At 41.6% G+C, this 15671-nt stretch overlaps 1 protein-coding gene across 4 annotated transcripts in view; it reads right to left on the minus strand.

Moving 5' to 3' along the window:
* The window catches only part of BRPF3 (bromodomain and PHD finger containing 3), a 628641-nt gene that overhangs the window by 309037 nt on the left and 303933 nt on the right, over positions 1-15671 (minus strand). For all 4 annotated transcript variants that reach the window (XM_085651054.1, XM_085651053.1, XM_085651052.1 and 1 more), the window contains exon 4: positions 8732-8863. In XM_085651054.1, the coding sequence (XP_085507180.1) occupies positions 8732-8863 (132 nt within the window). The remainder of the gene's footprint in view (positions 1-8731; positions 8864-15671) is intronic.

Below are 15671 nucleotides of genomic sequence, written 5' to 3' on the forward strand. Positions count from 1 at the left end.
AAGGGGTGAAATCTGCGCAAGTTGCTGAATTGATAGCATTGACAAAAGCTTGCGAAATTGGGAAAGATTTGAGGACGACTGTATTGACTGATAGTCAGTATGGATTTGGAGTGGTGCATGATTTTGGCCAACTTTGGCTACAAAGAGGTTTCTTGACATCGAGTGGAACTCCAATAAAGAATGCTGAAATGATTGGTAAATTGCTTGAGGCGATACAGCTGCCTAAGGAGTTAGCAGTTGTAAAATGTGCTGCCCATGGTCCAGGGGAGGATTTTATAACGGTTGGAAACAGATATGCCAACGATGTTGCACAATACTGTGCGAAGACGAATCAGTCCATCAACAGGGACAGAGAAGGGGAAATGTCTTTTCTCTCTGTGATGTTTACTAATGTCCTAGAGACCTGGGATGAAGTGAAACAGTTGCAAGATGAGGCAGGAGAGGAAGAGAAAAAAGATTGGATTAAGGCAGGATGTGCTCCAAGAGAAACAGACCATGTTTGGGTCTACAGAGATGGCAGACCAGTGATGCCCAATTCCATCTTGTCGTCAATGGCAAGGATGTATCATGGCCAGGGACATTTGGGGAGGGACGCGATGGTTAGGTCATTCAAGCAGACCTGGTACAATGCAAAGTTCAGGACAATTGCAGAAAGCATCTGTCAGAGATGTTTAGTTTGTCAGCAATTTAACACTGGGAAAAAGACAGTGGTGAGTCTGGGAACAATAGGCAGAGAAGGAGGTCCTTTTACAAGAATGCAGATTGATTTCATTGAAATGCCCCAAGTAAACAGACTGAGGTATGTTCTAGTGGTAGTCTGTTTGTTTTCAAGGTGGGTGGAAGCTTACCCGACTAGAAGAAATGATGGATTAACAGTGGCAAAGTTACTGTTAAGGGAGTTGATTCCTAGGTACGGGTTTCCAGTAACAGTTGAGTCGGATAGAGGTGGACATTTTCAAAATGAGCTTATGGGTTTGATTTGTGAAGCATTGAAAATACAGCAGAAGCTACATTGTGCATACCGACCAGAGGCTTCTGGTGTGGTTGAGCAGATTAATGGCACAATCAAGAATAGAATTGGAAAAATGTGCTTAGCCACTGGCATGAAATGGCCAGATGTTTTGCCTCTAGTTCTGATGACTATGAGATCTACTCCAGATAGAACTACTGGTTTGAGCCCGCATGAGATAATCATGGGACGTGCTATGCGCCATGCATTCGTGCCTGTCAATAAGTTGGTGACAATAACTGATGACATGATTTTGGATTACTGTAAAGGCCTGGCTGACGCAGTTCATTCTGTGTTTCACCAGGTTGGAGAAGAAGCTACCACACTTGAGAAGAAGCAAGCCCATGATCTGAGTCCAGGAGACTGGGTGAGGATAAAAGTTCACAGAAGAAGAAATTGCTTGATTCCAAGGTGGGGAAGGCCAAGACAAGTTATTCTGACTACGACGACTGCAGTAAAGTGTGCTGGAGTGAAGCACTGGGTACATGCAAGTCATACTCTGAGAGTTCCAAACCCAAAAGAAGGGACTGGTAAAGAGTATTTTGAAGAGTCAGATTCCAGTGATGACGAAGATACAGAATCAGTGGGGAAAGAAGTAGGAAGAGCTTCGAATGAACCACTGTGAGTATCAGAAAGGAGATCGAATTCTGTAAAAGAGCCTGAAGTTTCGAACAGCAGTGAAGGAAAAAGAAAAGAGAAATCACACAGAGACTACTCCTGAATCAGAAGAGGAGGAGATTGAAGAACCACTTGAGATTATACTTGAAGAAGTAGGGTCAGAAGAAGATAAAGAGGGACAGATTGCGGAAGACCCCCGAGGAGGTGTAGGGAACATTCTTGATGAGTCAGGTGAAGGGACAAGTAGACAGCAAGAAGATTGCGTGTCGGAGACCCGAGGAGGGACAAGAGTAGGGAAGTCTCAAACAGTGGTGAAAAAATCTGTGGAGAAGAAGAAAGCTGCTGGAAAACGGAAACAAGAGGCACTTGAAACAGATGATGAAGATGAACAAACAGAGGGTCGAGTTCTGAGAAAGAGAACTTGGATCGGAGAAAGAAATAATAAAGAAATTAAGCCGAAAAAGGTGTTAAGAGGAGACCGTTGGCCTAACAACAGAGTTAAGAGGCTGAGATACAAAATAATAAGAGCAAATACATCGAAAGCTGAACAAGTGAATGAAGTTTCGAGTCAAAGTTCAAAAGCTGAAGGAGAAGAATTAAAGGAGTCAAACGAACCAGTGGAAATAAAAAGAGTAAGAAAACCCAACCAAAAGTACAGATCACCGGAATGGTCTTATGTGGCACTGTCTGAAGGAGGAAAAGAAGAAGCAGTGACTCGAGATAATCCGGAAGTGGTCTTGAGAGAAGTGGTTGAGGAAGATACTGGTGAAATTCTGAAAGTACTCTTGACTGACATTGGAGAAGAGTCGAGTACTGAGGATTTTGATGTTGGAGATCTGATACAATTTGATGTTGAAGAAATTGAAGTGAAAAATGACAAGTATCCAAACTGAGTGAAAGAAGGATTCACTTGAATCAAGTGAACGGAGAGATCATTTGGATAAACTGAAAGCTGAAGAATTACTAAAGAATTGAAATTGAAAAGTTCAAACAGTAGTGGAGTAGTAGAGGCTAAACTAATATGGCTAACATAGAGGATAATAGAAATAGATGTGCCTTCCTTAAGAGGTGGTGTAGGATGTGCTGCTGCTGTACTGGATTATTAATGCTTCTATGGGGTGTTTTAGTTTTATTAGTTACTTTTAAAGTAGAGTTTGAAATGCATACAGAGAATGTGACAAATGTGGAAAAGAATTCACAAAAAGTAGTTCCAATTAGAATTAGTAATGCTTACATACACAAAGATAGATCAATTAATAATTTTTCTAGTAATGTTTTTTCGAAGCTGTTATATGAATATGTGAAAACAATGGAAGTAAGGGATTGCTACGTCTGTATGCAATTACCTGCATCTGTTTCAGAAGGTGTTACTTATCATCATTTACCAGCTACATATGGTATTTCCTGTAGTATTTTAAGTAGTGTTTTTTATTTGTTAGGGAAAGTAGATTATAAGATGTCTAACAGAGATAGTATTTTTGGGCATTTGCCAATGAACAAAGAGCTGAATCCAGCTAAAGAAGCTAACACTTTTGGTGAGATTTTTATTGAAGAAAAAGGATTAACATTAGATTACATTTTTAAGAATAATTTAACTTGCAATTTGAAAGGAGAGGAGAAAGCTTTCCTGGATATGGTAGAAGAAAGGAGATTGAACATGCATGAGAAAGCAGGGAAATATAAAGTGAGTGAGACAATTTGGGACATTGAGATGGGAAAAGAGTTGAAAAATGGGGCTAGTCCAACTTTAGCTCTAGATGCACCACAGAAGGGTAAACTTTGTATTACAAGAAGGAAATCCCAATATGATACATATTTTGTTGGGACTAGTGAGTGCCATGATACATACTTCATTGCAACAGGTTGGGGTTTCAGAGGTGGAGAAGATACGATTTTTCCAGGAGTATATTATGTTTGTGGGAATAAGGCTTATTACAAGTTGCCTGACCATTGGTATGGCACGTGTTATGTGGGCCTAGTTTTTCCAAAGATTTTTCATATAGATAAAGTAACAGATGTAGAAGATATTAATTTACTAATGCGTTTTAAGAGAGAAACTTGGTCTGAAATAGTGGGTGATATTTTTGGGGTTTTGATTCCAGCAGTGGGAATTTCTTTGAATGCTTATGGAATTCGGAAACTGTCCACAGTGGTTGATCGCTTATCGACAAATACCGCTGGAGGGTTTCTTTTGGTGAATACGAAATTAAGTGCCGTACGTGCCATGTCTATGCAAAATCGACTTGCCCTTGATATTATATTGGCCAAGGAGGGTGGAGTCTGTGGAATGCTGAAAGTTCAACATTGTTGCACTTACATTCCAGACGAAAGCAGAGACCTAAAGGTCTATATCAAAAATATTACTGATTTGCATGAAGAATTAGTACCACTTGAAGCTGAGAGTTTGTGGACTAAAATAGCTAATAAAATGATAGCTGTTAAGGATTTTATTGCAAAGATAGGTAGTACTATTATTGGTAGAATATTGTTTCCCTTGTCTTTTATAATTGTGGCTTTATTAATAATGAGATTGGTGTGTGTGTGTTGTAAAAACAGGGGAGGGAGGAAGAAATTGAATAAAGAAAAGAAAAACAAGAGGTTGAAAAGAGAACCTCAAGAAATTGAACTAGAAGAATTAAGGGAGAGTGTTTACTTAGAGACAAAAAGGGATGATGAAAGAGTGACTGGTGTTTAATGTTGTGTAAAGGGGAAAAAGACATTTCCGATTTCTCCTAAAATGGGATTAAATTTTCACTATTTTTTTTTTGGGTTTATTTGGTGATAAAATCACCAAAGGGGGGATTGCTGGAGCAGAGTTTTCAGTTTGAAAATTCTGGGGCTTTTGAAGCTCTGGCATGTCTATTTGTTGTACTAAAGTATTAATAATTAATAATTAATTATTTGTCTTGTGCAAGTGCGTTTATATTAATCAATCCGTTTGTCCTAACAAGAGAAGAGAGAGTTACACGTGAGTGTGCATAAATGTGCTGACTAAAATTAACGTGCATGTTTTCATGTTTAAATGTTGCTATGTGCTGTTTATTTTTGAGCACAAAACGCTTTTGAATTAATGCTTTTCCATGTTGCAAGTGCTAGATAAATGCATACACATAAGGGTATTAGTGGGGTTAACACTGTTTAATCACTATGCTGTAGTAACGTTGTTTTTGTCTCTTTTAATTAAGATGGTCTATTAAGGCCTATGTTGGCCTGAGAGAAAAGGCTGAATAAGTGAGCCTGACTGTGATTGTAATTTGAAAGCTGAGACGAGGGAGACCCCTGCTGGAAATGGTCCTGAAGCTAACTGACCATGGTCCTTGTCGAAAAACTTTCCATGAGGACGGCAGCAGTTTTTGGGAGTTCTCCAAGAAAAGTGAAAGTGTCCTTGGCCGCCTTGGGAAACAAAGGAGCCTTAGAGAGAAGCTCTGAACTGTGGCTCGATGGCCGAGGAGAAGCAGGATAACTGTGTTACATGTTTTATTTTCTTGGTTCCTGTTCCGTAGTTTTCGCTATGTGTATTTTTCCTGAGCGGAGGTTCACAAATGTTGCAATGTTACATCCTTTCCTTCTCGCTCTGCTCAGCAAGTCCGGCGGACATTATGATTTTTTCTATGTTCCCAATGTATCTTTCTATTGTTCAGAATATTATAAGATGTTAGCCTAGAGAGGGTCTTTTTGCCACTTGCCATTTTGCCTTTGCCGCGTATTGAACCTGCGTTGCTGAGGATTGATGCTGAAGGGACTTCGTCTTGAGAGACATTTACCGAGAGACTTGTCCTGACCCGTTCTGACATTTAGCTAGAATAGGTAACTATGAGAAATGATTTACTCTGATTGATTTCTTTGACTAATTTTAGATAAAGCAATATAATTTTAAACATGGTGTTGGATATTCTTTCTTGTCAATTATTGGGTTTGCATTATTGATTATTGTTGTATATATTGTATAGGTTATGCTTAGGGACAGTCACAAGAACCAGGTCTTATCGACCTCGATATAGATGCAGGGTGTTCAGGAGTGTTTCCCTTCCACAGGTTTATTGCTGGTAGAGTATTTGAGCGTATGTTAGTGAAATGGGCCCTAGCGTATGATGTATGCATGTGCGTGTAACTGTGAGATTACTTTATCCGTGGTAGTGGGAATATTATACACACCCTGATCTCTATCATGCCACCACCAGTTGTGGGGACGCCTCGAGCATGGGGGTGAGCCAGCACCCTGTGCACTCATTTGAAGGCATAATGCTGGGACAGGCCCTTTAGGGCTACCACCTCTTGTAGCCAGTCTTCCAGACATGTGAGTATAGATGAACACTCTCTCTGCTCTGGCAGGTCCACTACTCTGGTGTTTTTCTGTCTGGCCCTTCCCTTCTGGTTTTTGATCTGTCTCTAATGTCTTGATCCTCCCCATCTTCACGAGAAACCTCAAAACATGGCTCTTCGATAGACCTCCTCCTTGATGGACTGGATCCTGCAGCTTACCTCCGCCTTGAGACCTTTATGGGTGAGTAGTCGCGCTCAACAAACCCATGATTGATTGATTCTGTCCATAAGTGCACTCAGTTCTGCTGTGTGAGTTTTAGATGTGGCACCCAGCACAAAACGTTCAGACTCAACCTGGTAGATTCAATCTGCTTTCTTCCTATTGCCATCTTATAGTATCCCCATGTCCACTAAAAAATAATCTTTTTTGCTTTTAAGAGTGTCTCTAGTTGAGCTTATGTCAGCAAGAATGGAGTCCAATTTATCATTGGGAGTCTGTGCTGCAGTGCCTCCATCAGTGGGAGCGCCCATTTGGGGAGGTTTGGGAGGAGTTCCCTTGGTTTGGAAGTAGGTGCTTAAGAGTCTAGACACCAACGTATCTCCAGGTATCACAGATCCGGAGTGTACAGTCCACCCATCACTGAAAGTGCCTGCACAATGGGGAAGAAGGAAGAGAAAGTGGAGTGTGGCAGAGCTTGCTTCGCTCCAGTGATTTGGTCCGGTTTACAGGTCACAGGGGCAAGGACTGTAATCATTTGTTCAGTAAGGAGACTGGCGTTATAGTTTGCTCCCAGTGGAAGTCTCCCCTAAGTGGGGCAGCAGAGCACAGTCACAGGCCGCTGGAGGTGCTGCGCGTCAGTCCCAATCAGGAAGGCTGAATGGCTCGGGGAATACACGTCTCCCACTGCTCTCCTCCACACTGGTGACCACTTCGCATGGGAAGCAATGCAAGAGGCAGATGAGGGAAGCAGGCCGTCTGGTGTTCAGGGCAACAGAATATAACAGCCCTGTGAGCCCTTTACGAGGGGCAGTCTACAGATCAGGTGGCATCCAAGCTTCAGGCCCGACTTAAAGGGATGCACTTACTGGCTGAGTTCTCTGCGCAACCGCCATCTTGGTCTACGCTCGTCGGTGCAGCCGGAGTCATTATCAGTTACCATGGCAGCTTTTGGTCTCTTCGAGACACCTCTATAGAATCCGGAGGTGCCCTGGATCAAGCACCCACTCCCTGGTAGGCAAGATGGGCACCCAGGCAGAAGACAAAAGCTGATTTATCGGGGCCAAGGACTTTCAGGCCACTCCGTCTAGCATGGCGGTTAGCTCCGCCGCCCCCGTCCCACCCCATTGCGATGGTTCGTATGCTTTCAAGCATCTTCTGAATTCTTCTAGTCTGCCACAAAGATAAATCTCCACTCTATCCTTCAGCGCTCTGCATGACAGATTAAGCACAATGCGTGGGGCTCAGTCTTAGCTTTATTTTTCCCAAAGGACTTCACAAACAGAGAAGACATTCTTGAGAGAAAGAAAAAAAAGACAAACATGCCAGTCACCAATTGCTGGAAAAGCATTATTCTATCCCTGAAGATATTCGGTAAAATAGAAATGTGTTATTTTGGAAAGACATTAATGCAAATCTATGTTCTGAGATCCTGATTACAGGAGCTAGAAAACAGAAGTGAACTAACTGCCAGTCAGTGGAAGACAAGATGAGATTGTGGTGCTGTTGAACCTCTTACAAGAGCAGTGGCAGATTTCAGATTGGTTAGGCTGCTGGCTATCTCAATCACATGGTTTTCTTTCATTTTCCTTTTTAAAAGGTACATGAATGATACAAAATAGTAGCTTACGGTCCAATTTAGAATTTGGCCAGAACAGTACTCCGTTGCAAACAAAACGGAGTATCCTGTGCACTAAAATCTCGGTTCGCCTGCTTCATTTAAAGTCAGAAGAACTGTAAGCATTCTGTCAACAGAGCTCCCGTTGGCTCTGTCGATGGAATACATCTTCTGACAACTTGACGGATTGAAGGTGTAAGGGCCCAAAAAAAGGACTCTTCCAGTCCTATTTACAACGAATACTGTAAAGTCTATTTCCACCGGTCTGTCACCACCAGGAAAAACCTGCGGGTAAGGAGAAAGAAAAAAATAGTAATGATCCCGAACTGTGGGAGAAAGCTCCACTTTCAGAGCGTGTTTCAGAAAAACCAAAAACTTAAAAAATTTGGACAGCTGGCCGTAATGGATGATGGTACCCTTGGACGAATGTTTCCCACGACAACAGTTCCTGTATATGCAGTGAGCTGTTTGTACAGTCACCAGACAACTCTAAATTTGGTAGGCGGAAGTTCCTCGGGATGGCAGAGGTATTATTCTCTGCCATCACTAAAGTAAAATTGACCTGCCAAACTCAAATTCAGGGCCTAAGTTTTCCTTTTGTCATTTTAAGTTCTGTTGGCATCTGTACATCTGTACAGTCACTGTAGCCTACAGACGAGCTGTAAAAATGTGTTTGTATCAAAGTTTATGAAAAAGATTATATCTATTCTAAAAGAGCCCTGTGATCCTAGACATAGGCTGACATTTTCTGTATTCTTTACTCTTTTCAATAAATGATCCAGTGATGGAGAACTTTGCCGTATCGAACAGCAAGAGGTTGTAGAGGCCTGCTGGTATAAGCCAGCAGGGTACACAAGGCATCTCATTCAAAGTCAATACAGAAAGCTGTCTGAGCAGTGCTGCTGCAGACTTCAGTGTACTATTATCAGCAATATTTGAGCACATGGAGGTCTAAACACAACCAGCGTTATTGATGTTCATGGGAGGTATAATCATTTGGAATCACCTGCTCTCGCTTGAGTTTCTCTCGTTTGCGGATCAGTTCTATAAGCAGCCTTGCTCTCTCAAGGTCATGTCGCAACTTCTGCCAATACTTCAGCTCTTCCTTCACTGCACTTGTCTTCTCATCATGTTCCTTCTATAGAAGACCAAATAAAGAAAGCGAGTCATTACAACCTACTCACTGATACATTTACGACAAAGCATAATTCTAAATACGTGTAATTAGAATTTAGACTGCCATCAAAATCGACGTAACTCCATTTCTTACTGAATAGATTTTGTTTTCAGGATATTCCAAATATACACAACCCTTGCAGCACAGAGTTTACATGTTTCTAGCGGATTTACATATTATCCAAGCAGCATATATTAAGTTTTCTTTCAAGCTTCCAAGTCAAGTGGGCCTTACTAGAAGGTTGCCACTCTTTTCTCCAAATCATACAAATTCTCAGCTCTTACAGCACAAAGAAATCTACTCCCAACAAGCGCACAAATTCTGAGCTCCTCCTACAGTGATCACTGCACTCATTTCGCACATTGTGCTCTAATAACTCCAATCATAGCAGATTCCAGATCATGTAATCTTACACATTTTCGTATTCAACATTAGACTGAATTGTCTAATTGTGCAGCTAGTACGGAATACTCACAGTACTTACTCGGTTTGTGAGGCACATTCATTCATATTTCTGAGAAGTCTTTCACCTTCCAAGGCAGCAATAGAGTGCTTGCCTCAGCAAATTCATTAGAAAAAAATAAGGCCCTAATGCATCTGTGGCCCTGTCTGACCTTGTGCCGGCACCACCCTCACATGCCTGCTTGATCTCATGGCCTTCCTGGCCTCAGTGCCTCTGTGACACCATGGATGGGTCACAGTATGTACAGCAGGAATATAGTCCCTGTCCTATTCATGTACCACTGTAGAACGTGGATTCCAACCCAGGGCTTGTGAGGATAAGCACAGAGAAGCCAACTGTGCCAAGATGGTAGTGTGTTTTGGACAGTTAGAGAGTCAATTGGTAACACACAGAGTTAACTGTGTCTCCCATATGTGAGGGCACACTTCAACGGCGTGAGGTGAATGTATCCTGGGGCTAGAACCAGTCGCTTAGGGAGGTGGCAATAGACCTTGCAGGTCATGTAGGAGGCCAGTTTGTCTCTCACAGGAAAACATACATTCACCTCAAGCCCAGTGTATTAGGATTACCCAAGGCATCGGTCTTGCCCACATGAGGAAAAACTGACTCTCCTTCCTCACCAACAAGTGAGATGCTATGGATTGGCGGGGTCTACTTTTATAGGGAAGTGAGCTAATGGAGTGTCTACCTGCATTAACACTAAGAGTATTCACATCCCTCAGGTCATGTGACAAGTACCTTTCCAGTGAAGGCATGGAGCCTGGAGGTAGGCAGTCTGGGAAAAATCCTCTATAAAAGCAGACACACCCTGTCAATAAGTGAGAAAGCAATGAGGTGGGAGAATGTGCTGCTGACTGGACCTAATTTATCACATGAAAGTGAGAAAAAGGGAATAGAGTGTGGGGAGATGTTGAAGACAATATAATGGGAGGATGTGCTGCTAACTGGATCCTTTTTCTTCTGGTGCAAAGGTGAACCAGTTACTTGTTAATAGCTCTAACCCAACCAGGTTTTAAACTACAATTTCTTATTCATGGAAAGGAATGAGACTGGAGAGACTGAAATATGCACCTTGTGAACCAGAAAGGTAAAGATAAATAGTATAAAGTAATAAAAGTGGAGGGTTGGGGTGCAGTGCACGTTGGTGGCCTGGACTCAAGATGGCAGTGTGGTGGTAGTGCTCCCTCTTTTACCACCTCTATGAGACTCTTGTGGGTACCAGGGAGCCTGTAAGATCATCCTCACTTGTGGGGACAAAGTGGTGCTGCCAATGGAACATCAGGGGTGAGGTTTAGACACTCTACTCCTGCAGCTTGAAGGGGAGTGGCCCTCAAATGCTCCATGGTTGGCTTGCATGACAGGCACTTGTCTTACAGAGTATGTAATGACAGCCTGAGGGAGACTGACTCCTGGACTGTCCGGCCGCCTTGGTCAGGGCACACATTGCACCAGAGGTACCGTGGAATTGAAGTGAGCAACCTGTTATTTTCTGTTTGCCAAAGCTTAAATGGGGCCTGCCTTTGTTTTACAGTACCCCAGAGGGGATAGGCTATTGGCATAGGAAGCTGGGGACAGCAATGCCCTAAAAATGGGACTCCATTTGGAACTGACACTGAATCATACAAGAAAACAAGGGGGGGTGTTACCAACACACTACGTGAGTGAGCAACAACAGAGTCAATTTATTCCAACTGTAACAAAGGCTTGAACACAAAGGCAGAAGGAAGACTTACAGAGAAATGATGGGTGAGCCTACCAAAGAAGTTGGAATGACCGAAACAAAAATAAAGCTTTTGCTTTCGATTAAAGAGTTGCATTCAGAAATGGTGCTGAAAACAAAAGGTGTAAAGTGCAGTTACATTAAGAAAGCAAAAACTAGAGGGTTGAATGATGAACACTGGAAAATGAACTGGAAAGGATGGTGTGTGTAAATACTGTACAAACCTTGACGGAACAACAGAAAGTATTACATACAAATGTCCAGAATGTAATTACTTTCAAAGGCTGCGCTGCTGAAGCAATGACATAGTTGGATACTTGAATTGAGACCCTTGAAAATCTAAAGCAAGGTACCCTTGAGAGAGTGCTAGGGGCACCCTGGGGATCTTGTCACAAATGATCAATTGAGGATTGAGCTAAAAAATAGACAAGACTCAGTAAGAAAAGCCTGCAGAGTTCCTTCCAGAGCATGCAGAAGGAATGTGGACACAGAAGGCACTGTGATGACTGCTACGCCCAGCCAGACTATGGATTTTTCTGACCCCAATCCTAATATATACAAGCATTGGCATAGCGAATAGGTCTCGCCTTGGCACCTTATGAGTGTTTAGCACATTACCCTGGGTGCTTTGCCAATAGGGATTGAAGAGCTATACAATTACTACACACTGAGTCATGCAGTCTGATTTAGGAATACATGCTTGCCTCAGGAAACATTTATGTACAGACAAAGAAAAGCCTTGATGCAAGTCAACAGCACTATAACATTCTGTGTGCAGCTGCATCACTAGAGCATTGAACAGCTTATGAAAAAAAGCAGTGAAGTACTTTCCAATGACAAAGACATCACATCCCTCCTCCCGCAGACCTCTATTCGCCAGGCACCCTTCTCCAGAGATTTCCATTCAAAACCCTGCTCGCACCATTTGTTTAATAGCAGGCCCTCTGGCCAGCCCTCCTTCCCAGCCTACTGGGTTTAGGAGCACTGGACACAGCAACAACAATATGCTCCCATTCGTCAGGTGGAGAGGAAATAATGAATTAACAGGGATGGCATTTGCATCACTTAATCTCTGCACACCTAAAAACAAAACAATTTACCTTACCTTGTGTAATGTAACTGGCAATTTTGTAACGTGCTTCAATACCTTTGGGTCAGTCTAGTTCGCGCTCTATGAAAATGCCCCCAAACATTAATCCTCTGACCCTGTGTAGTGTAACTAGCACTCGTGTAAAGCTCTCCAACACCTTTGAGTCACTCAAGTTCACATTATACAATAAAAAATGCCTCACAGCCCCTAAGAAGCTGCTGTGAATGTGCTTTGTAATTAGGGCTCTGTGAAGAGGAGGATGACCGGAAGAAACAGTGGGGCGGCGTAGGATGAGGGTCAAATGTTGCCATTTCTCAGATGGAGTGGATATAATGAATAAACAGGGATGGTGTTAGCATCACTTAATCTTTGCGTTCCTCAAAACAAAAAAATTAACCTGACCTTGTGTAATGTAACTGGTGCTTTTGTAAAGCGCTTCAATTCCTTTGGGTCTTTCGAGTTTGCGCTCTATAAAAATGCCTCAACATTAATCTGACATTGTGTGATGTAACTAGTGCTTATGTGAAGTGGTACAACTCCTTCGAGTCGCTCAAGTTCACATTATATACACAAGCATCAGAGAAAATGCGACGAGAGTTGCCCCAGTGTTGCCCTTAACTGCGCTGCAAGGTTTGGCTGCTGAAGGTTAGGTGATCGAGACTCGCTAAAGCAACAAGCAGCGATGCGGGAGGGGTTTCAGGGAAATCCTCGCACTTTGAAGTCAGAGAAAACTAAAGAGGTGCCCTCGAAAACAGTGTCTGAAGTGTCTGACATTTCACCTCGGTATTTGAACAGGATGGGGAGATTAAGGGACGGATGCCAAAGCAGAACCTCTGAAGTCAGGCAATCAGTGGCACGAGCAGGTATCAAAGAAAAAAAATAGTCCTCCAAGTGAACACAAACTCTGTAGGAGGAAACCAAACAACTAGCATTTGCAATGCAATAGATCGCACATTTACGAGAGTTTAAGCTATTGTCATTTACAGTGGCAATAGCTCAAACTCTTGTAAATGCAAGACATATTTCACTTCAAAGAAGTGGCCGCCATTGTCCGGGGCTGCGAAAGCGGGTATGGCGAGGAAAGTACGTCGTGCAAGCAATAGGAGAAACCCATTAAAGAAAAGAGTGCTTACAGACTAAATAATGACTGGAATCCTAACAAGGGTTCAAGTAGTATATTACATACAACATAAACAAGAATAATATAGAATATATATCACATAAAACAGAACAAAAATGTATAAGACATAAGACTAAAGACAAGTGATACCTGTGCGCAAATTCAGAAATATATAAAATTTGATAGGACAATAATATAAAATCAGAAGACAATGGCACTCTCTTGGTTACCCAACAAACCATAAAGACAATAATCAGTGTAAACATAAACAGTGGCTGAGGAAAGATTTGTTACACATAAGCTGTTCAGACGAAACAGAAAACAAGAAAAGCAGAGATTGCGTTCTCTTCAATCAAGGCCACATATAAGTGTTGACGGCGTTTCGACCACACTAAACTTGAGTGGTCATCATCAGACAAAACATTATTCGATGGTAGAGCGTCCAATAAAGAAATCTAAAAAATATGTGCACAAAGGGAGGTGTCACAATAAATGTCCAGGAGTCAAACTGCATAGCATAGATCAAAGATAAAAGGGGGAGAAAAGATCAAAAAAATCTAAAAACTCAAAAACACCAGTGCATTAAAATCTTAGTGATAGACCACTGAGACAAAAATAAAAATAATATTAATCAAGTGCAAAAATGCCAGAAAGAGTGTCACAACTAATCATAAACTAGATCAAAAGCCTAGTAAACCAAACCAAGAACTTGTGAGGAATTATAAGTCCAAGAAAAATAGTATTTAAGAAAGGCCATAGTGAGTTTAAAAAACAAAGATGACAAAAAAGGGGGCCTGTGCATCCTAAAAAGTCAAGGAACGACCTAATTGTTCATTTTCTTTGTAACGAGGAGTCCAAGGTAAGAATTGTAATAAACTCCAGTGGAATATAGTCCACACATAAGCAATCAATGCAAGTGACTACAAAAGATACAAAAAGGAGGTCAATAAGACACCCAATCAATGAAGACAAAAGAATATGTATATAACAAATATAATAGATGTATACTCACAAAAACCTATAATATGAAGCAGTTCATTCAGGATGACATAGCGTACAATCTTCGTGTTCATAAAAATTGTAATTCACAAAATGTAGTTTACTCTATATGGTGTCCCTATAAATTCATCTATGTGGGGAAACTACCCAAAAAAATCAAGGCTCGACTCTCCCAACATAAAAGTCGCATTAAATGTAAGAAATTAACATGCTCCATTGGTGTCCAATTTCACTGAATTTAATCATTCTCCAGCTGAAATACGAGGGCAGGTAATTGAACTTATACAGAAACCACCGCGTGGTGGTAATATTCAAAACATACTGAATAAGACTGAATGTCGTAGGATTTTGCGATGTGATAGCATCAACAAGGGACTGAATACCCTTGAAGAATGCAACTCTGTAATATCTGGTTGATCTTTGATAGTTTCACTTCTTGTTTTGTTTTAAAAAATAATATTACTATTATATTCCTTTGCGACTGCTTTATTGGATATAATATGTGTCACTTTGAGGACTCAATTGTATTTTTGTTCAACCAATCACAATCAAGGCGGTCTTTTGGGACAACCTTACTTCTTCCTATGATATTTTGTTGGCAAACGTTGATTGACCAGCCCCATTTGTTCGGGTTTCCTCCAGAGGGGAGGATGTTACTCTCCCGAGTTTTTCGCATTTTGTATCGGAGGAGGCTAAACAAGCTTAGCCCTTGCTCCAGCTGTGTATCGTAATCAGGTTGGTTGGGATTAGAATTCGCCGGCACATGAAATTCCTTGGCAATCAACGCCACAACCCCAACCCCAATATCTAATTAAGCGAGACACAAAAGCGTCCGCAAGTGAACTCTTAGCCCAATTGGAATATCAGAGAGTGAATGAACCCTGTGTTTCATCAATGAATAATCCTCTGTTTCCAATATCGAAACCGGATGGTTCACATCGTATTGTTTTGGATTACCATCATTTGAACAGTCATTTTCGTACCTTTGTGGTACAGAACACACACAGCTCTGCATTAGTGAATAACATTGTTAGTAAAAAATATAAAACAACTCTTGATATCTCCAATGGTTTTTATAGTAACAATTTGGCTCTTAATAGGTGTGACTTGACAGCCTTCAGCGCCCTCTGCAAACATAAAAGGTATAAACGCTTTAGCGGCATGCATAGTGTCTGTTTTACATGAAAATGAACCTGATTCTTTCTGATGACATTTGACGGATGATGAATTGATACCGCATCTTATGCGTGTGGACCGCATCAAAATGCCTTTTGCAGACTTGGGGTACAAATTCAGCTTTGCAAAGTCGCATATTGCCTGTTTGGCAGTCCTTTTTCTGGGTTACAAACTCACCAATGAAGGCAGAAGGGTTAGCTC

This window comes from Triturus cristatus, chromosome 1_1 (assembly GCF_964204655.1).
Source record: "Triturus cristatus chromosome 1_1, aTriCri1.1, whole genome shotgun sequence".
Classification (NCBI taxonomy): Eukaryota; Metazoa; Chordata; class Amphibia; order Caudata; family Salamandridae; genus Triturus; species Triturus cristatus.